Source organism: Heteronotia binoei, chromosome 6 (assembly GCF_032191835.1).
Source record: "Heteronotia binoei isolate CCM8104 ecotype False Entrance Well chromosome 6, APGP_CSIRO_Hbin_v1, whole genome shotgun sequence".
In the NCBI taxonomy this organism is placed as follows: Eukaryota; Metazoa; Chordata; class Lepidosauria; order Squamata; family Gekkonidae; genus Heteronotia; species Heteronotia binoei.
The window spans coordinates 73,103,879-73,126,613 of NC_083228.1; the positions used below are offsets into that span (position 1 = coordinate 73,103,879).

General features: G+C 42.1%; 1 protein-coding gene across 1 annotated transcript in view; it reads left to right on the forward strand.

Annotated features, from left to right (window-relative positions):
- The window catches only part of CFAP43 (cilia and flagella associated protein 43), a 99,857-nt gene that overhangs the window by 7,386 nt on the left and 69,736 nt on the right, over positions 1–22,735 (forward strand). The window contains exons 5-14 of the mRNA XM_060241704.1: positions 49–199; positions 3,123–3,282; positions 4,728–4,781; positions 8,874–8,953; positions 10,305–10,436; positions 11,949–12,065; positions 13,833–13,913; positions 14,817–14,965; positions 20,921–21,024; positions 22,442–22,582. Coding sequence (XP_060097687.1) covers positions 49–199; positions 3,123–3,282; positions 4,728–4,781; positions 8,874–8,953; positions 10,305–10,436; positions 11,949–12,065; positions 13,833–13,913; positions 14,817–14,965; positions 20,921–21,024; positions 22,442–22,582 — 1,169 coding nt within the window. The remainder of the gene's footprint in view (positions 1–48; positions 200–3,122; positions 3,283–4,727; positions 4,782–8,873; positions 8,954–10,304; positions 10,437–11,948; positions 12,066–13,832; positions 13,914–14,816; positions 14,966–20,920; positions 21,025–22,441; positions 22,583–22,735) is intronic.

Consider the following 22,735-nt stretch of genomic DNA (forward strand, 5'->3'; position numbering starts at 1 on the left):
AAAAGCTCATTTTCTTCTGCTAATGGAATGTTTCTTTCATTGCTACAGGCCAGTCAGTCTCCCTGCTCAAGATGGATCTACAATGTATGAGCAAAATACCTTTTTCTCCTGTCCGAATACTCAAGATCCTTATTTTGGTCCTGTGCTGCCTATTTCAGCTGTTGCTGGCCTCATAGGGGATGAAGCAGAAACATTTAAAGTGGGTTCTGTTTTGTGCGTACTGGGTGTATACTGTGGTGGATGGCTTCAGTGCACTAGCACTGATACTGGGCAACAACACTTATAACCTGGGCAGGTGATAGGGTTGCCAGGTCTTACCTTGGTTCCTGCGGGGTATCTTTCTCATGCAAGCAAAGCACACATAGTGCAGTGATGTCACCTTGAAGTGATGTTATCATGCCAGACAAGGTGCCGGGAGGATGATGCTCTATCAGTTGGGGGAAAACTTTATGATAACCATAGAATTTTCCCCCAAGTGACAGAGTGCCCCCCTGGCAACGTGCCTGACACAATAATGGCACTTCCAGGTGATGTAATCGCACAAGGCATGTTGCGGCATGCTGGTGCTCTTTGGGGGCAGGGCTCCCTCCACTGGCCAGTTGCGTGCCAGCAGGTTGGGGGCCCCAAAATTGGGGAGAACCCTGCCTGCAGCTGGAAGCTGGGAACCCTAGCAGATAAACTGAGCAGTTTTCCAAGAAAAGTGGTAACAGACAATGCAGCTAGCATTGGAAAAGTAGTGTAGAAGTTCTTAGGCATTTAATCTCACTCTATTGTGCATATGCTACTGTATTATTTGTGGTGGGATTAGTAAGCAAAGGTAGCCTCAAGTGGGCAGAAAAACTAAAGGCAATTTGTGGATGACCACTATAATTTCCAGCATTTTTACTTTGGACTACTTATACTGATAGCCTCCTCCAGGTGGAAAAGTTTTGAAGGAGCACCGATCTGTTGGAAGATGTTGCAATGAATGCTGTAGTAGGCCATCAAAGCCATGAAGAGTAACAGACAGTGTCACATCTGGGTCTCTGCTAATAGCAGACAGCAGTCCCCAAAATCTCACAGTATGTCTAGAAAGTTCAGGCCAAAATATTTGCTCACCTATGTTCTAGATTGTTCTTGCTGCTTTGTGTGGAATTGGAAGTTTTCCTGTTCTTGGCTTATTCATTTGAGTCCAATTCTACATGTTAATTCCAGAGGAGTAGCCATATTAGTCTGTTTCAGCAAAACAAACAGGAGTCCAGTGGCATCTTACAAACTGACAAAAATTACTCCAACATAAGGTTTCATGACTTAAAAGCTCAATTCATCAGATGTATTGAATTGTACATCTATTGGGTTGTTGATTTATATTCATATCAGGCAGAAGGTGGGGGAGATGCTACAAGGAGAGGTCTGTTTAGAATAAGAGTAATCCGTTCGCTCGTGTGTGAGGTGGCTCAATCAAGTGTTAAAAAGGGGGTACTAAAAATCAGAGGTCTGAGGGTAATTATAGAATAATTTTAGAAAGGAATATTAAAGGTGTATATATGATTAAAGAATTACAAAAGTTTGAAAAAACATTTTAATTACAAATTTACAAAAGAACACAATAAGCCCACAATAGCAGTAAACAGGATCAGTATCAAAAGTGTTTTGCAAGGATAACAATTACAGTTATATCATCTACAACTAAAACAGCATATCCAAAAAATATAGTAAGTTGGAAAAAACATACAGTAAAATTACATTTCTATGAGGAATTTACAAGCTAGAAAAAGATGCACAAGACAGGATGCTGGCTAAATTCCTGTTTCGATGTATGAATCTTCATCAGTCATAAATTACCTTGTGCAAATTAATTTAGAAGACAGAAATTCTGAAGCGAATTGATAGTATGCAGTACAACGTAATTTCAAAGAACAAGTATTATGGGTTCAATCTTCATTGGTTGTGAACAACCTTGCACTGGTAAATTTGAAAGCCTGTTGTAAACAGTTGTAGGTAGATGATGAATTCTAACCTAGTTAAAGCAAACCATTAATTTTAAACATGTTAAATGAAATAAATGTCTGTACCAGATTCAAAAAACAGATTAATAGTGTATAGTATTCTGTAGCTTCAAAAATAAACCTGTAAGATTTCTAAACACAATATCAATTCAATAAACTCATTTATGATGACAATATAAAAAAAACAGAAACTCATAACAATTTACAGTGTGGCTCATATCCAAAGGGCAACTTTTGTTTGTGTTGTATATACATAAAAAAGAATGTTGTGAATGAGGGAATAAGAGGGGAGGGGTACAGCTGTCATTAATTAACAAAACTGTGATAGAGTAATTATGGCAATATGTGATTGTGGAAGAGGCCAAAAACATAAAATAGCGTATGAAAACTTAGCTTCTGAGACCTGATAAGATCAAGATAGCCTGGGCTTTGCAAAATTTAATAATGCAACAAAATTTGTGTTTCAGATTTCTGTAATCCTAGTCCTATTATGTTGCATATGAGATGTCTCACCTATTGATTGCACTAATTTATGCTGGGTAATCTGCCATGAGTCTCAGTAAGAAAGACAGACTACAAATAAAGTAAATAAATAAATAATCATAAAAGATATTACATGTCATAAATGATGCAGAGAATGAATTACAAAAATAAGACTCAAGGTAGTAAACACAAGATAATGCATTCCATAAACACTACAATAGAGGGGGCAGTAGAGCATAGAAAGGCACTGAGTGCAGAAAGGCATTGTTGATGCTTTATGGCATATATTTAATTGGAATATGAGCAAGTGAATGGGGTTGAGGTGTTATAGCTGATGTTATTTGGTTCTGTGATTATATTGCTTGCATTTATAATTATCTACAGCCTATCCTGGAGAATGATGCTTCTCTTGGGTAGCAAGCCTTTCCTTGCTTAAAGGCAGTTCCAAACATAAAACAACTTCTCACCTACAATAATTTGCCACCTAACAGAGGCACAGACTTGGGAATCAGATCCTGCAACAAGTCTGGAAGATGACAAGTTTGTTGTATAATTGAGACTAAAATTGTGGGCCCAATCAATTGTTCATATATAATATACACAATCATTATTGACTCTTGCAACTGAAAAGTTTTTGTTTTTTTTATGAAGCCTAAAGATGATACTCAGCCTACAGTTCATCCTACTGTCCACTGCTGGACTCCAACCTCTGACTTATATATGGGCTGTGAAGAGGGATATTTTTTGAAAATTGGTGCAGACACATTCAAGGCTATTACTGTCCACCAGAAACTTTCACCAGATGCTAAAGGTAAGAACTGGCTGCAAGCTGTGATGTCCCAAGATTTTTTGGAGGATGAGTGGGACCGGGAGTAATGTTCACCTTCCTGTTTAGATAAAATACTTGGACTGTGCTCTTTCCTGAAAAGATCAGAGGAAGGCAGATTTAGGTCAGAGCATATAGGAGGAGGACAGTTGGTGCATGATAAGATCACAGTGTAATGTGAATGTACAAAAAACTGCTGCAGTTTGGTACCCAAAACAGAAAAAAATGATGTATGAAAGCAGCTAAAATCTCCCATACAAACCTAGACTATAATGGATAATTGAAATGCATCCCAACTACTGCACCTTATTCCCCTATAGAATCTTTCCTTTACATTGTTCCGCTGTCCTCAGAAGGGTACAGCACACTGCTTGGCTATTATAATAAACAATTAAACAGGGCTGTACATATACTAAAGATAAAATGATTGTCTTACCTATTTGCTTCCAAAATACATTCCTTTTATTTTAAATACACCTGTACCTAGGGTTGTCAATCCCCAGGTGGGGGCAGGGGATCCCTGGGTTGGAGGTGCTCCCCCCACTTCAGGGTCATCAGAAAGCAGGGTGGGGGGAGGGAAATGTCTTCTGGGCACTCCATTATACTCTATGGAGACCAATCCCCATAGGGTATAATGGAAAATTGATCCATAGATATCTGGGGCTCTTGGGGGGGCTGTTGTTTGAGGTAGAGTAACCAAATTTACAACATAGCATCCAGTGCCACTCCCCAAAACACCTTCCAAGTTTCAAAAGAATTAGACCAGGGGATCCAATTCTATGAGCCCAAAAAGATGGTGTCCCTATCCTTCATTATTTCCAATGGAGGGAAGGCATTTAAAAGGTGTGTGGCCCCTTTAAATGTGATGGCCAGAACTCTTTTTGAAGTTCAATTATGCTTGTCACAGCCTTGCTCCTGGCTCCACCCCCAAAGTCCCGAGATATTTCTTAAATTAGATTTGGCAACCCTACCTGTACTGATTCCTCACTAGCAGTCATTCTGCCCCCCCCCACCCCCGGCTTCTGCTTTCCTCAGAGCAAGTGGCCAATTCCCCACTAGTCACTGCATAACTGCATTTTAATGGTTTATTGGATTGATATCTTGCCCTCTCCGCTGAAGTAGGCTCAGGGCAGCTCACAACCAGTAAAATCACAGTAACATTCCAACACACGATACTGGGGGCATATAGTTCCAAGACATGTGCCTGACCATGTGTAATATTTTCCTTTGGTCTTTAGTGTTTGAACCACTCCTAAGTGTTTAAAAATTCAATATATTTAGATTGCACAATGTACACATTAATTGGCTTTCATTGCATGTAGGATGATGTAAAGTGAAGCATTTATTCTATTTTAGAGAACATCTGGTTCTAGTAAAGTTGTCAGTAAATTGTATAGGCCATAACTGAAATTGTCTCACTTCCTTTCCAGCAAAACGACGTGCAACTTTTCGGTCAGTGTCCCACTCTCCTGGGAAAGCTGAAGGTATTTCTTCGTGTGCTTGTGTGCGTTTAATTGATTTTGCAGACAGTAATATAATTCTTCAAGTATACTCCTGTTTGTTAGGATGTATTTTAAAGGTTAGTAGTAGACCTGTGGCACAGAGTGATAAAGCTGCAGTACTGCAGTCCAAATTCTCTGCTCATGACCTGAGTTCGATCCCAGCGGAAGCTGGGTTCAGGTAGCCTGCTCAAGGTTGATTCAGCCTTCCATCCTTCTGAGGTCGGTTAAATGAGTGCTTAGCTTGCTGGGGGGGAAGTGTAGATGACTGGGGAAGGCAATGGCAAACCACCCCTTTCAAAAGTCTGCCATGAAAACATTGTGATGTGACATCACCCCAGAGTTGGAAACAACTGGTGCTTACACAGGATAAAGCTGCAGTACTGCAGTCTGAACTCTTTGCTCATGACCTGAGTTTGATCCCTGTGGAAGCTGGTTTCAGGTAGCCGGCTCAGGTTGACTCAGCCTTCCATCCTTCCAAGGTCGGTAAAATGAGTACCCAGCTTGCTGGGGGGAAAGTGTAGATGACTGGGGAAGGCAATGGCAAACCACCCCATACAAAGTCTGCTGTGAAAACGTGAAAGCAACGTCACCCCAGAGTCGGAAACGACTGGTGCTTGCACAGGGGACTACCTTTTTTTACTGTCTTCATCAGAAAGCTCCCAGAACCAGCAATATAACTGGGCAGTCATTATAAATTTCAGCCAAACTGAATTGTTCAGATGTTTTTTTCAACCTATAATGCTGTTATGATTGGTTTTCCACTCTGAAATCACTAAACTGTGTATCTTGAGATCCAAGATGTGTAAATAGGTAGATTAGAATAATAGCGCCATAGAAAGGAGCAATCCTCCCTTTCTCTGTAATATGGAGAGAACATTTGCATGTACACACATATGCACATGCATATACTGCAGTGCAGCCATGTATAAAGGAAAGCAGCTTGGAGAAAATGAGCTTGGTGTAGAGATGGTTTCTCTTGGTAATCATGCATTTGCCCAGATATTTGCCAAGGAAGCAAGAGGATGAGGGATCAGCAATCACTACTGGGGTAGGCAATGAAGCATTGGAGAGTTACTACTCTTCCCGTTCCTCCATCCTATTAGAAATACAATGAAGATTCAAGCAAGGCAGGAGGAAGCTCTAAAACTATTTAATAAGTGGTACCAAATCCTGATGGGTTTTGACAAGGTGTGTATCAGTAGATAATATTAGTAGTATTATCCTCTGATGCACACGTAAAAACAAATATTGCTTAAATATTGTACAAAACATGTCAGGATTTGGTCTTTTTTATTAAAACATTTCTGTTGCCACTGTTAGTTTTTACTTATTTTGTGACAGTGAGACTTTCTGTTTGGTTGTGTTTGAAATGGATGTAGCAAAGGCTGAAGTTCCCATTTCCCCCATTTCCCTTTCAGTCTTACTTCCTCTTTTTATTAGGGGTGTGTATTCAGATCTTCCCAAGCTAAAAATATACATGAAAAATACCTTATTCGTATTTGGGGGTATATTTCAGCACCCCAAAAGTATCTGGGATTTTTCAGGAAAACCATGGGGGAAATCATGGCATAATCCTGGTTATTTTTGGGAACTGAGAAGTTTGGGAAAAACAGCTGTGAGGCAGGGAGATTACTCCTCCCCTCTCAGCTGTTTAGCCCCAGCTTCCTCTGCAGTTCCTTTAAACCAACTTTTAAAGAGACTACAGAAAAAATCAGGGGAAACATCTGAGAGGAGAGATCCAGGGGTCGTTTTGTAGAAAAATAGGTGGTGTGGCGCATTAGCATAACTCCTTAGTATATGCTGCCCCCCCCCCACCAGCCAAAAGCAACCCAATGCAAGAAAGGAGAGCCCTGGGTAAGCAAGGCCTGCTTGGGGCTCTCCTGGGCTGCTCCCCCACACAGTCAAAAGGCCAGAAAGCCGCCCACCACCCAAAATCACATAAGAAGTGGAGAAAGGGTGGTGTGGGCTTCTCCAGGGGTTAATGAGGGCTGCTGGGTGTGTGGCAAAGCTCCTGGTGGCTGGCTGCCCAGTCTCCTAATCCAGGGATTGTTATGCAGCTGCACCTACTACTCAATGGACAAGGTAGGTGGGGGGAGGAGGGGGGTCATCAGAAAGGTTCAGCTGTGCTCCTGTGAGCTCCTGCTGAATTCAAGGCCTGCTCCTACCATTCAGCTGTGTTTTGTGGTTTTACCACTCCTGGGTTCCCCCTCCCCATGATTCTTCCGATCTCGGGTCTATTGGACCTGTGTGTGGGGGGGAAGGGTATATCTGAAAAATTCTGCATCCGAATACTTTGTTACTGTTGGGCTCTGGGATTTTTCTGAAATCCTGAATTTTGGGGGGTGGGGTCCCATAGACCCAATTTTTTTAAAAGGAAAAAAAATTGCACACCCTTATTTTTTATCCAAGACACATATAACTCAAAGACTAAATTGTACATGTTGTACTTTTTAAGGGTCTTTCCCTGGCTCAGAGAGACAGACATGGTCTCGGAGTTCTGTACTTCCCAGACTTGCAGGGGCCCTCAGATTGGGACCATAGTGTTCAGGGAGAGGGGCTTAAAGCCTCCCCCCCCCCACCATAGCCATTTCCTGACCCCAGGTGGGCCTGGGAAGCTGCTTGTTACTGTGGAAACAATGAGTTGTGAAGGGCTACATTTCAGTTTTCCTGAGTGGGGCATTACTTGCTGTTTTCGGTCAGGAAAATGGCATGGGGTAGAAGGTGGTGCCATTGTGGTCCTAATGCAGACATGCTTGTGCAGGCCTGGGAAACATGTAACTCCCTGATCATATTATCTGCCCAACCAGAAAAGTATGTGTATTTTGACCCTTGGGGTTCTAGCTTCAAGAGCATGCTGAAGACAATAATTATCCTCTCTCCTCAAGATTTGGCACTTTCTTTATTCTAGTTATCAAAACTGGACCTTATGCCAAAAATACAATTTGCAATTGATAGCTCTGAACAAAATCCAGTTCAGGTCTCTTTCAAATATCTGTCAGGTCAACCTTGAGACCCAAGATGTGTAAATCTGATGTAGAAAGTTGCTGGCCTGTATGAAGTACTTTGGTTAGTCATGGTTCATTTTGAGACCATCCAGGACCATTTAGTTATGGAGGTCTTTGCCATAGGTGATGGAGATTCTTTTAGGAACTTTTTGAACCCCTACACATGACTCTGCCTGACTCAGTTAGATCATAGGTCTGTCAAGATCAGCACTGTATACTCTTAACAGCTAGCTGCTTTCCAGGGTCTCAGGCAGAGGTCTTTCACATTACCTACTGCATGATTGTTTTAACTGGAGATTTGAGGGGTTGAACCTGAGATATTCTGCATATAAAACAATCTGTACCACTGAGTCTGAGGTACCACCCTGAAGAAGATAAATAAAGATAAGACAAATCAGAAAAGATAGAGTTCTTGGAGGGTATCATTCTTTTAACAGAATGGTACGTTTAGTGTTTAACGGAGAAGTTCACCACTTTTCAATACCCCCCCCCAATCTCCTACTGACAACAATCTTCCCACAAGATCTGCTTTTGCTCTGCTAGATAAAATATATGGGTTAAAAGCAGGCCTCAGTTTGGGCAGGAGCTCTGAAACCTCTACATTTTATTGTGCTCTTTCTTACCTTCCCACCCCTAAAAAAAATGGCTTCTGGGCTCCATTGTTCAAATCCCCTGTGAGAATTTTGCTGAACTCTTAAGTTTTGTTAAACATTCTTTTTCCACACACAAAAAGGGGGGGGGGGGAAATAACCAAAATATATTAAGCAGACAGATGGAAATCTTCATCATGCCACTGTGGCCACATAGGAAAAAGTAATTTAAAAAGTAAAGAGAAAGTAATTTAAAAAGTAGGATGGGAGTCAGGTTTGATTATGACAATTATAATTCAAAAAGCATTTTAAGGTAGATGCTGAGCTGATGTAATTTAGTACCCCTTACAGTGGTGTCAGGGATGTGTGGCATATGCAAATAAGTTATGCAAATGAGTTGTGCTAATGAGCTCCAGCACCTATTTTTCTACAAAATGACCCCTAGTTAAAAGTATCAATTGGTATTGTTTCTTTCTTAGGTGTTGAATGTTCTGAAGCTCAAAATGTGGTCCTTTTTGCTATGGCACTACACAAGGATGGACTGTATGCAGCTGGAAACGTAAGGCACAATTCAGTAGATCCTCAGTGTTGCTATGAATAGCTGCTAATCAGATTCCTTCTGCCTAGCTTGAGAGCCCAAGGTGTTTGGGGAACAAGAGTATCAGAGAAGACATGACACTAGGGATGGGCATGAACCGAACCATGGTTTGAGCATGAACTGGGCCAGTTTGCACTTCCCAAACCAGAGATTGTCTTTGGAGCTTAGTTCTGGGTTGGTTGGGCCACCTGACCAGAAGTGACCTCCAAAGGTATTTAAATATCTTCAGAGCCCACATCCAGGTTGGGCCAGCTGGACTGAACTCTCAGGGTGAGCTCTGAAGGCTTTTATAGGAATTCAGAGCCCACCTCCAGGTGGAGCCTGCCTATATGCCTGCCTATATAAAGCCATATAAGGCCTATAAAATACCAAAGTAGTATTTACCAGTAAGATACCAAACCATATAAGGCCTATAAAATAACAAGCCAGTATCTGGGAGCTGAATAACTGGGTATACTGATTTTTTTTGGCTCCCTGACATCCTGATCAGAAAAAATACCATTTTTTTTTCCTGTGGTGCACATCCCTAGTGCATTCATGGCAGCAATTACAGGGAAACTATGAATCTTCACTATGTGAATGCAGCCCTAATTGGTGGGCAAGTTGCTATAGGAAAAGGCAGTACTCCATGTAATTGTGTTACAGGCAATTCAGGGCATTTTAACAACAGCATCCTGAATTGTGCCTAGAAACTAACTGGCATCCAATATAGTTCTTCTAAGACTGGTATAATATGTTCTCCATAACTCATGTCAATAGTTACCTGCTACATTTGTAGCAATTGAAGTTTCTAGGCAGTCTTCAAAGGTATAGGTAAATCACTATCAAGAAAACCTGCTGAAGCACTGTATGAAAATGACTTCAAGCATTTTGCAACAGGTTTATCCAGCAAAATTGGATGCACGTAGTAAATGATTGCTAGTGGCTGATTTGTTCTGTAAAATATGTTATGTACTGTGGGGAATTATCTCTTTTATTGATTAGGAAAATACAGAAGCCAGGATTTTCAAAGTGTAATCTATATACCCATGATTTCACATCTGTCTAGATTGGATTAAAGTGTAACAATTTGACAGGACAAGAGAGTTCTGTGGTATGAAGTCAGAGATTCTTCTTACCCCTTATTTTTTTTTATTTCAATGACCATGCAAGGCCTCAGTTTAGGAATCCCATTCCATAATCCTGGAATTGACTGGAAACAAGTGCAGAAACTGACCCAAATGTTCTTTGAAGTTCCTAGAGTCATTGTGAGACAATTAATTGCAATGCATAGGGCCATACTAATTGTGCTTTTTATGTTTTTGCTGCTTAGGATGGTGTTGTTCGTTGCTATCAAATCAAAGGCACACAATTTACTATAGAAGATTGCCTGGAAGTGGAGCAGCCCATAACAAATCTCTTATTTTCCCCTGACTATACTTACTTATTAGTTGAAACAGAGAAAGTAAGTTGTGCAAGGCATAAATACTGTTAAGTTAGATTCCTAGCTTAATTTATGTTTTTTTGGGATCCTTTCATGCATCACAAAACAAGCCCATAATCAGTACAACATGGGACCTCCCATGTACAGTTTATTTATATGAAAATTCTGAAAATGGGGAATGATGTTACCAGTTGGCTGAGCTCCTCCTGATTTTAATTTCTGTTTTAAGAAATGCCCATGAAAACTTACTTATAAAATTCAGTAGATTAATTTGTATATGTAAAATTAACTGATTATAAGCTCTAGGAAAAAGATTTGTGTAGCAGCCCCAACCAAATTTCTTTTGCACTTCACAGATTATACTATTGTAGTAGTACACAGAAATACTTCAGTATTTGTATTCCAGTGGCAGTGCCACTGGACGTGTGTCTGCCTTTTTCAGGGTCAAACTCTTAAAATAGTAATAAGGCCTTTTCCGCAGAGTCTCCTACTCAATATCAGGTCAGGATTGTGTGCTGGATTTAGTGAAGAGTTCCGCACATTCTGCTCCTCATCAAATTTTTGGTCCTTCTTTTCTGCTTTTAACATGGGTTTTCTGGACACCGCAAAAATAAGGAGTTCATCCTGCTTTCTAGCTTAGTCATTGGAAGGAAATAGCCACACTAGTTTTTGCACCATACAAAGCAGTTTATATACTACTTAGGAACAATTAAATTAAAGTACAGTTGCTTGTGAATACTATGGTGGTGGAAAGTGCCATCATGTCACAGCTGACTTATGGTGGCCCTGTAGGGTTTTCAAGACAAGAGGTGTTTAGAGGTTTTTTGCCATTGCCTGCCTCTGTGTCATGACCCTGGACATCTTTGGAGGTCTCTTATCCAAGTACTAGCTAGGGCCAACCTGAGATCTGACAAGATCAGCCTAGCCAGCTAGCTTTCAAGTTGTTATGAGACTTGTGCAGTTTTATAGTTGTGTACTGGACTCAAGGGAAGGCTGTTTTAGGAGTTCCTGCCTGGCTCCTTGGAGCCATACGAGCGGAGCTTGGGGACTCAGGAACAATGGGCAGCAGGATCCAAATTCCTGCTGCCCTGCACCAATCAGAGACTCCCGGCTGGTTTGAATGACCCAATAACGTGCTTGCACAGGTACCCAGTGTTGTAGATAGCTGGCCCCGTTGGTCCAATTCTCCAGTCTTAGTAGTACAGCCACTTACCATGCTGTATCTAATAAAGAGCTGTTTATCACGACCACCTCATCTCTTCAATGCATAGAACCCACTATATTATAATAGTTATTTAAAATATAGTAGCCAGGGCTTTTTTTTGAGCAGGAACGCAGTTCCGGCTGGCTTGGCATCAGGGGGTGTGGCCTAATATGCAAATGAGTTCCTGCTGGCCTTTTTCTACCAAAAAAAGCTCTGATAGTAGCCGAAGTTGGAAAGGGACAGTTGGAAAAATTGGGTCTATTGTTGAAACAAGGATATAGCAAATACTTCCTCCATTCTTCCCATAACGAGTTATTTCCATTTGGCAGGGATCTCTCTATGTCTTTAATCCTAATGGCAATGAAGATGTGCTCCAGTTCCTGGATGCAAGTGAAGGTCAATTCCTTGGGGTTGATTTTATTGTACCAGGATCCAAGCACTGGGTGGTGAGCAACTGACACTCTTATTAATAAGAGAAGTTTAGATATTCAGGGTTTATTATGTTATTCTGTTGCACTTTTATCTCTGAAAGGTCATAACAGGCCCCATTTGTAAATACAGCCTTTTCTTTATTGATTATAATTTCTTTATTGAGTATAATTTATATTCAAAATGCTTTTTAGTTCATTTATTTTGCAGACATTCTGACCTAAGCAGTACTTTCTCACCAGCTTCAGGAGCAATTGGATGAGGAAGTGCTATAAATTTAAGATTTATAGATAACTTAAGATTTATAAATGAATAGCCTTTGTTTGATTCATATTTCAGTAGCAATGTCAGATACATGATTTGATCTGTTGAATGTCATTACCAGATAAAATATTAATGATTTTTATGGGTTGAATAAAAATGTGCATCTGAAAATGGAAGTTCTCCAAAATGAAGAAAGGATGTAAAAAGCAGTACTGCATTATGCACCTGCTTGAGTTCTACAACATTTAAGCTTATATGGGTGAAAGCAGGCAAACCAATGAAGAGGAGCAAGTGTTGGATTTGGGGTTACAGTGTGAACTGTGTTGTTAACGCCTGCAAAAACACACATTCAGCCTCTGGACTGTATTCTTCATGTTTCTCCCCTACTCCCACACCCATGCTTCAGGTAGACTGCGCACTTTGTTGTTGTTATTTTTCTTGATATCAAGCACATGTTGTGTTTACTTGATCAAATATTTTGTTGTCACTGTTTTAAGGGTTTTTAAAAATATTATTTGTCAGAACTTGAGAATCCTTCAGAGCCAAGAGGAAGGTGGCTATGTGAGTGACACAAAGACTGAACAATTTATGTTGTGCACAGCCCTACTGGGAAAAAGAAACAAAATGACTAGCTAATCCTTGCAAGTTTGCATTTCTCTGCAGACCAGAAGAATTGTTTCCTCCTGAGTTCAGCTTGGATAAGAAGGCTGTATAAATGTTGGTTGTAGCAAACATGGAATTGCCTTAATCATGTAGTAATTGTGGCCTGCCTTCTGCAGCCCATTTTCTTCATTTAGGGCCACTTCCATTAATGCAGTCCTGGCTGTGAAAACTGTTTTGATGAGAAGGGTTGTGGGAAGGTAAGGATTGGTAGAATAGAGTTGGATTGGATGGGGAGAACAGAGTTGCCAATTTCAGGTTGGAAATACCTGGAGATTTTGGGGTGGAGCCTGGGGAGAGTGGAGTTTGGAGAGGTGTAATACTTTTACAAGCACACCATGCCAGATGGTTTGAAAGTTTTTCTGGCCTCTGCTTCAACCAAATCTAATAGCCAACAACCAGCAGAGAAAAGTGAAACTAAACTTCAGCACATGCTTCAGCTGGGATCAGGGAAAAATAACCAAACAGTGCAATAAGGGAACATCACCACATTCACAACTTGCTATAATATAACACAAGGGAAGGGATCTCATTGGGATATAATGCTATAAAATCTCCCTTCCATCTTCTCCAGGGGAATTGATCTCCATAGTCTTGTGATCAGCTGTATTTCCAAAAGATTTTCAGACCCCACCTGGAAGTTGGCAACTCATTTGCATTAAAATGGTTGGCCCCCTTTTTAATTACAGGTGTGCCACTGTTACATCTGTCTTGGTCCTTAAGTAAGCTTGCACAAAACTAGTAGAGTACACTAGTGTGCCAAGAGTAACTTGTCTCCCAAGTTTCTTTGTTTCATGTTTCATAATAGCTAGGCTTCTTGTTGTTTACAGTCTCTTTCTTTTTCTCTCTCTTTCTCATAGTCTGTAGCAGAGTCAGGGGAGATGCATATTTGGCAGACAGAGGATGGAACTTGTATCAGCAAGATATCTCTACACACCCTGGTATGCACAAGTGGAGTTTGCAGCTATAATAAGAGGACTTAAAGCAATTTGTTTGTTTATGGGGTGCCATCAAGACAGTTGGCTCAATGCAGAGCTAGAACGAACTCATATTATTTTGACATATACATCAGTAAACTCTTTTTGAAATGTAGTATGAGCTCAGTTTTTTGGTTCATGCTTGACTTTGGTTTTCCAAGAAACACTTTCTCAGGAAAATGTGCATAGAATAATTTTAAAAACAAAAGCATTGTGGAAATAACTGAGGATGATCTAGCAATGGCCTATTATAGGAGTTATTTCTTAAAGCCCTGGCCTAGGTAGTCCAGGCTAGGCTGATCTTGTTAGATCTTGGAAGCTAAGCGGGTTGGCTCTGGTCAGCATTTGAAAGGGAGACCACCAAGGAATACCAGGATCATGACGCAGAGGCAGACAAACTACCTGTGAGCACCTCTTGCCTTGAAAACCATATGACATTGCCGTATCAGCTGTGACATGAGGGCCAAATATATATGTTCCCAAATATATATATTCCCAATTGTTTTTGAGAACATAATAAAAGAAGAAGAGATTGGATTTATACCCTGCCTTTCACTTAGAGTCTCAGAGCAGTTTACAATCTCTTTTCCCTTCCTCTCCTCACAACAGACACCCTGTGTGGTATTTGGGGCTGAGAGAGTGAGAATTGCTCTTGAGAGTACTGTGACTCACCCAAGGTCATTCAGCAAGTGCATGTGGAGGAGTGCGAAATCAAATCCTGTTCTCCCATATTAGAATCCGTGCACTTAACCATTATACCAAACTGGCTCTTGCCACCATCCTTGTATACAATTTGCTACCATCCTTATTTTATTTTCCAAAAGATCTTATCACAAAGAAGCTCATTGTCATCTCTTCATTCCATAGGCCACAGCGATGGCTTGCAGTTTGTCCTCTCACTGTGTGACAGTGGGAACTAAAGGAGGCCACATCTTCTTCATAGATGTTACGAATGTTGAACTTCCTAAGGTGATTCATCGGGTTCTACTTACTGAACGTCCTGTGCAATTGTTGCAGTAAGTAGCAGGAGAGGGAAGAGGAGAGACGAAGTAACCCGAACACATTTTCATAAGTGTTTGAAACTGGAACTGTCTTTATTCCATTTCACTCCAAGAGTGTGTGCATATACGATATATGATGCCAGAGAATGCTAAGAACTGCAGCTACCACTTTAATAACTTGGCATATTGATAGTTAGTTATAGGATAATGGTAATTGCAAAATATGGCCAGGCATGCCCTAATGTTGGACCAGAGATAACCATGTTGGATCAGGGTGGCAGGCAATAGCACTGGTGTGGAGACCATGTGCCTCCCTCCATGCTAGGTCCAAGACAAGCTCCAAAAGCCTTTTGTGTTTTTTGTTGGAACAAGGTATATATATGAAGGGAAGGACAGTGCTACTCAGCAGAGTCACAGGCAGGCTCCAAATGCAGCACTTCTGTGGCCCTCTTTTGACCTGGGCAGAAGTGGTATGGATCTATGAAATGGCAACAGGCATAAACCATGCCTATCACAAGTTGCTACCCTCTGCCAATTTGGCAACCCAAATTATCCCATTGGTAGTGAACCAGACCTTCTAGGGCTCTGCGATGGGTCCATCCAACATGATTAAACTTCCTGCTTCTTCCCTATTCACAGTCACATGGCTGGCATGGACTTTGTTTTTGAACAATTTCCTGAACAGAGGAATGGTTTGAAGGTCATCTTCGTTTTTAAAAACCTGCCTGGCTTTGTATCGAGTTCCAATAAAAGGAGGAATATTTGTATACTTTCCCATTTTGTTGTGTTTAGTTTTAGCTTTTTATGCTTTCTGCCTTTTAAAATGTTATGTAAATGTCTGTCTTTCCTTTTATAAGGTATAGCTGGAAAAAGTGTATTTCTTGAAGAGTTTTCCCACTCTGCTAAGTACATTGAGAAAAAAGGTGGCATAGTATACTCTGGTCTTGCCAGATCTCAGAAGCTAAGCAGGGTCAATACTTGGAGGGGACACCACCAAGAAGATGCTACAGAGGAAAGCAACAGCAAACCACCTCTGCTTCTCACTTGCCTTGAAAGTCCCTTGCTGGGGTTACCATTAGTCAGCTGTGGCTTGACAATGCTTTACACACACAAGTACCTTGACTATTCTAGTTATGCTATCTAGATTTATTCCCCATTAATATTGTAGTCTGTGTTGGGTCATTAACTAATGTGTTGGACCATTGATATTGGGGTTTCTTGGGGAGGATTACAGAAATATATTCTGGGCCTTTGAGATCCAGATAGAGTCGTTCCAGTTAGCAGCAGAGATTATGGCAGCTATTGATTTAAAACACTTTTCAAAACCATCAGTGAGGTCAGAGAGAGTTGAACTTGAAGTACAGGAATTTGGGCTGGAAAGCACTCTGTGAATTCCTAGGGGCATGGGATCTCCATCATGTATTTCTAAGTTAAGTCTGAGTTCAAATCTTTGCATACCATCTTACAAAGAATTGGAATTAGAAGGTGTGGCGGAACCGGCCTGATTTGGCCTTCAGACCCGGTCCCATCACTTGGCAGCAGCGGTGGGATAGGACGGACAGAGGGTCTGATAGAGGGTGGGCTAGGCAGAGGGTGGGATAGGCAAGGGTCTGAATAGGCATTTTAAGCTGGTGTACCCACCTGGCAGTGACAGAAGTGTTATTTTATTTTCTCGGGTCGACTGGAGTAGGGAAAGTTTAGTTTAGTTAGGATGGAGCCTGCCAAGACATCCTGAAAATGATGAAGCCACAGCTCCAGGAAGAGCGTGCAAAGCATAAACTGGAGTGTGAAAATATGATTGTGCCAGATATGCAAGCCCTCCTAATTGATCATAACCAGCATGCAGGGGTTCCTGCAGAAATGAAACCAAGCCTGACAGAGGTGAGCTTCCAACTGGAATGAATGCATATCCAGACTGAGAGAGAGAGAGGGATGAAAGACAAGCAGAAATCCTCAGACAGGAGGACAAAAGACATGCAGAGATCCTCAGAAGGGAACAGGAAGAGCAATGGAAACATGAGCTTGAGGTGCTGTGTCTGAAAGCAGCCCAAGGCAAAAAAATCAAAGTCACCCCCAAGGACTTTGCTGCATACAAAGAGGGAGAAGACCCCTCAGTGTACCTTTCCAACTTTGAGAAGGCAGCCAAGCAGTGGGGTATTGCAGAGGAAGACTACATGTCTTACCTCTGTATCAACCTGACTGCAGAACTTGCAACCATTTATCACAGCATGCCCGTGGGGATAACTTTTGCAGCCTCTAAAGCCACCGTCTTTAAAAGGTTTAAACTAAGATCAGATCTTGTGTCAGAAGCTGATATTGTTCCTGATATGGCATTCCAAGTCCAGGGGGTTCTGGGACCACCTGCTATAATTCCTGTGGTCTGGTTACCAGCGGAATGGTTAGGGTCAGTAGGTCTCACAGAGGTGGGGGGTAATGGAGGAACAGACAGTTCCAGTGTTATTGGGCCAGGATGTGTTGGCTGGCCAGTACACTAGTAACATAGTAACAAGCAGCCAAACCCTCAGAGGAAAGGGAGAGGAGGAAGGCAACTTCAAGGAAGCTGACTCACCACCAACCAGGGAGGGAGAAGTGGCTCAGGTTACTGAGGATGGAGAGAGGGCAGTCACCCAGGAGAGGGAGAACCAGCCCATCTGAAGCCCTGCGGGAGGGTGTTACCAAGGGGAAGAGGGGTGCCATTTCAAGAAGCAAGAAGCTGTGGAACCTTCTGAGGAGACTGAGAATCCAAACCAAACCTTGGCTGAGTGTCCTGGAAACAGTGGGACTAGGGGTGGCTTGGAGGAACAAATGGCAAAAAGTCTGGGGGATCCAGAAATAAATGTTCCTGTCAGAGGTTCAAAGTGACCCTAGTCTGGAACCACTACATAAGGTGGCCAGGGACCAGGAAGTGGAGTTTTCAGAAGCTCTTACTGAGCAAGTGGTATGGAAGCAGGGTCAATTGTATAGGCTCTGATTGCCACCTGATAGGCAAGTGTCTTGGGAAGCAGTTCAGCAGCTAGTCGCTCCCATAGATTTCAACACAGCTTTTTGTAGGGACTTGGCATTGCACATGGAGGATCTAGCAAAAGTGCTAAGTGTCATCCAGGGGACCGGTCTCAGCATCAAGCTGGAACAACAGTTGTTTGGAACATCAGAGATCATTTTCTGGGAGGACAGAGTGGATAATGAGGGACAATGAGGGATAAAGGAGAAGCAACTGTGTGGGTACTGGGCAACTTCCAACCTCATGTGTGGGGCCAAGAATTCCCTCCTTTGACATACCACTCAACCCAACAACAGTTGCATCCAAGGAAGAGCACCAAGCTCCAGAGGTGGTCCTGGGAGACATTGGAGTACATCCTAAAGACTGGACATTCTTTCTGAATGCAACAGTGGGATTGCAGACCTTCTGTCCAGGAAGGGTGTGGACATTTAGGGTGTCGGACTTTGTATGTTGAGGAAATTCCCAATCTGTATAAATATTATGTTTTGGTTAATGGCTTTCTCCTCAGTTATTTTGGATTCTGCTACGGGGTCACCTCTGTAGGAGGAAACCCCTTCAGCTTAGAATCTAAGGAGGGGGAGGTGTGGAGAAACACCATTTTAGGTTAGGGTTTGTCTGGGAGTTGGCTGGAGGAGTCTGTCAAACAGGGGTCAGGTTTCGGTCTAGTCTCTTCCTCCTCCCCGCTCCCCTCCTTTCTGGAAGCAGCAATTCTGAGGAGGCCTCCTAGAGAGACAGGAAGTCTTTCAGGCTGGTCTCCCAGAAGGCTGCAGGAGGAAAAACCAGTTCCTGGGCAGGAACTGGGTTTTATATTGAAGATTTTGGGCGGGAAGCCTTCAGTTTGGTTTTGAGTTCAGTCAGTTCTGTTGAGTTGGTGAGTCTGTCTGTTCTGGAAGGTATGGTCAGGGCAAGTATTGAAATAGGGAGAGAAGGAGCGTTTTTTCCCTACTATGATTTGTTGTTCATTTTTAAAAAATGCCTGTAAATAACAACTGTATTTATAACTGTATGTTATAAATAAATGTTATGTTTGTTTAAAAATGTCCATCTGTACCACATAGTTTCCCCAACCACCTTAGACCATGCTACTGGTCCAAGGGAGTCCAGAGAAGGGGGAAGGCATGCAGTAGGCAAGGGTGCCAATCCTCCAGGGGTCTCCCAAAGAAGGACTTTGGTCTCTGTGATAACCAGGTGCTGGGTTGACAGAGGACCTTGAGGCCAGACCTCAGAACTAGTAAGGGGGATTGGGAGTCCTGTTCCTCTCAATCAGAAACCCCTAAATTGAGCAGGTGAGGGCAGCACACCCTAGTGACAGGAAGAAGATTAGCTCCCTCCAGGAGTTGGCAACCCCATAAGGAGTTGATGGGACCATGTCTGAAGGCCAAATCGGGCTGATTCCACCACAGAAGGCATTAACAACTGTAGTGTGGGACAGTGGTTAGAGTGTTAGACTAGGATCTGGGATAGGCCCATGGCCATGGGGAGGCACATGGGGGCATTGCCCCCTGACTTCCAGGTGCCCCCCCCGACTCCTAGGGGGTCCTCCGAAGCACAGCCTGCTTTTTTTTCTTTTTCTTTTTGCCATGGCTGAGCCAGCAAGCCAGCAGCAGCTAATAATAATAATAATAACTTTATTTTTATATCCCGCCCTCCCCCGCCGAAGCGGGCTCAGGGCGGCTGCAGCTGGGAGAACTGAGCAGGGTACAGAGCACTGCAGCATCAAAAGTAGCACGCGGAGAGGAGGGAGGCAGAGGAGCGGGAAGCAGAGGAAGCCACATGGAATGGGCTGGGGAGGGGGGACGGATGGAGCTGCTGACTGCAAAGTGCCGGGGTGGGGGAGAGGGAGGTGGAAGGAAACCCCCCTCCTTGCATGCAAGGTGCAACCCCTTCTTGACAGCAAAACTTTTGGGTTGGTTGCCTCAACTTGGCCATTTCCAGAGCTTCCAGCTTTTGCCCCTACACCAGAAAGCTTCTGAGAAGTGGCAAGCATCCCAGTGAATGGGAAAGGGTGCCCCCCAACTTTTTTTAAAAAGCCCCCTGAGTTTTAAAATCCTGGCTATGGCCCTGATCTGGGAGACCCAGGTTTAGAATCTTCACTCTGCCAAGGAAGCATGTTGGGCTAATCTGGCCTCACAAGGTGGTTGTAAGCATAAAATGGCGGACAGGAAAACAATGTAAGTTGCTTTGAGTCCTCAGTGGGGAGGGTAGGATATAAATGAAGTTAATAAATAAATAGGTTACCATGTGTTCTGCTCCAGGAACTTTAAATGATTGCTTTCAAAGAATGGATTAGAATGGTGAAAAGAAAAAAGAGAAGTTTGTTACTTTAACTGCTGTCCAGCTGATAGAACTGAGGATTATTGGGTTTTGCTGAGAAAAGGGTTAGTAGTTCTGCTGGTTAGTCAAGGATTCCAATGGGACTTTATGTATTTTGAACATAGGTAGGATTTGGGTGCTGTTCTTGTCAAAAACTGTTAAAAGTTAAAAAACCTTTCTGTTCCATATTATAAGTCTGAATAAGACAAACAAGAACCTACTTTATAACTGTTACATATTCTCAGGCAACTGAGAACATGTAACGGTTTTGTTACTGTAATACTGAGAGAGCTGAAGAAAAGGAAAACAGAAACAACCAAGCCCTGCATAACCACTGAAATAAACCTGTTTCTTAATTTTTTTCATCAAGCCTGCTGTGTGCTTCCTTCAAGCCTGTAATCCCCTTGCAGTAGGCCAATTTAATGCTGAGTGTCACCCTGAGTCCGAGCATTGGCTTCATTCAGAAGACTAAGTGGTACCCAGAGACTCAATTATAAAAATTAAAATTGGAGGGGGGGAGCAAAAGAAGTTGGTAGGGTGTGAAATTTAAGTCCCTAGTTTCTAGATTTGGAGATAGAGTGTTGTTCACATATTTCAAGTAAAACACTGTGGTTACATTTTAATATATTATTTTTGCTCTTTTTTCTTCTTTTAAGTTACGAACAGAGTGGTCGATTTCTTATAACGGGAACTTCAAATGGTTATATCTTTATTTTAAGTGCCCTGCCTTCAAAGTTATTTCAAGTTCTTGGATACATAGGTATATATGCAAACTTCTTTTATATTAACAGTTAAGATTTCTTGTTCATTAAAAATCATGCTATTCAGCAACCATAGATTTTATTGCAAGTACTTCTGTTTAAGGTCAAGTAATATCTCATCTGATGCTACCTTTACCTAAAGGCAATTTCTTAAGGCTCTGGATTTTTCCTGGGAACCTTATAATCTTTGTTTTGAAATTTTAAAAATTAAATCTAGCTACCTGTCTGCTTTAGCCCTAGAAGAGAGCCTGAACATTATGGAATAAGGTAAATAGAATAACTCATACATTCCAAATGTTTTGTATGCTGCTGGCAGGATGTTGTGGGGCTGTCTTATAAGCACAGTATTTTGATATTCATAATAGCAGAACTGTATGTATCTTAACTGTACTGGTGTATACCAAGTCAATTCAGATTGTTGTGGTTGTTGAAAACTGAACCTAACTTTTCTGTACAAGATTCCTTTTCTATACCACATGAGCAGCTAGTTTCTCTTTCAGAGGCTTTCAGCCAGGACCATAGCCGGGGGGTGGGCATATCAGGCAGTGCCCCCATCACACCAAGGGCTTATCAGCTGGCTCTTCTTGCCCCTCACCTCACTCCAGCCAAAAGGACAGCTTGTCCAGGAGCCAGCTGCACTCAGTTGCTCCAGTCAAGTCTGGCTGACTCTCCCTGCTCCAACATCTCACCCCATTCCCAGAAGGCCAGCTTGTGCTGCCAGGGCAGCGAGCAAGCCAGCTAGCAGGCAGGGAAACAGATGAACCAGGCAGGCAGCTCTCTTTGCAATGTGTCTGCACTGAGGAATCATGTGACACAGCTCACATGATTGTGTCACATGACTTCTTAGTGCCTGAATCAGCCTACTACTCATGCCCATTCAGCTCACTTGCTCCCCCGGCTGGCATTCCTGGCCTTTTGGGTGGAGAGGCATGGGGGTGGGGGCGGTAGAGAGCTGATTGAACTTTATTGGAGTGAGCGTGAAAGGGTGCATACGGCTATTTTTAAATTTTATTTTTGTGATGCCATGCCCCCTCTGTGCCCCCCCACAGAAAAATTCCTGGCTACAGGCCAGCTTTCAGCATTGCTTTGTATAACAAAGAGGCTATGCTGTGACATACCTAGATGTTCTGTTGACTAGGGGTTGTCCTCATTAGGACCAGAATGCTCTTTAATATATAACTGGGCTTGTTTTGTTAAGTGAAATCCCTGCAAGGAAATTATCATATGTAAAGAAACTCTATTTTTAAATATAGTCCAATAGTACATGCTCAAAACTGGGTGCAAACTTGCAGCTATAGCAGATAGAAACACACCTTAACTTACTGCAGCTGACTTTCCAAAGAATCCCAGAGTGCCTATACTCATTAAGAAAAAATACACTAATGCCTAGTTTGAAAAGTTTCTTTTTCATTGTAGAGTTATCCCATGAGATTATTGACTTGACTTCACTCTATGATGTAGAGAAAGATGTATCTGAAGTTATTGCACTCCTTTGTCCACCAGAGACCAAAAGAGCAAGAACGGAAGTGTTCAGCCTTCCTACAAAAATCATCTTGGGTAAATATAGCACAGTTATGTCCCATAATAGCAATTTTTATTTCTCTTATATCAGTATATAATTGAGTTTAGACAACTAGACTATCTTGCATAATAGAACCCATAAAGGGAAAGCAAGGGAGGGAGGAAAGTTTTGTTTTGTTTTTTGTGTTT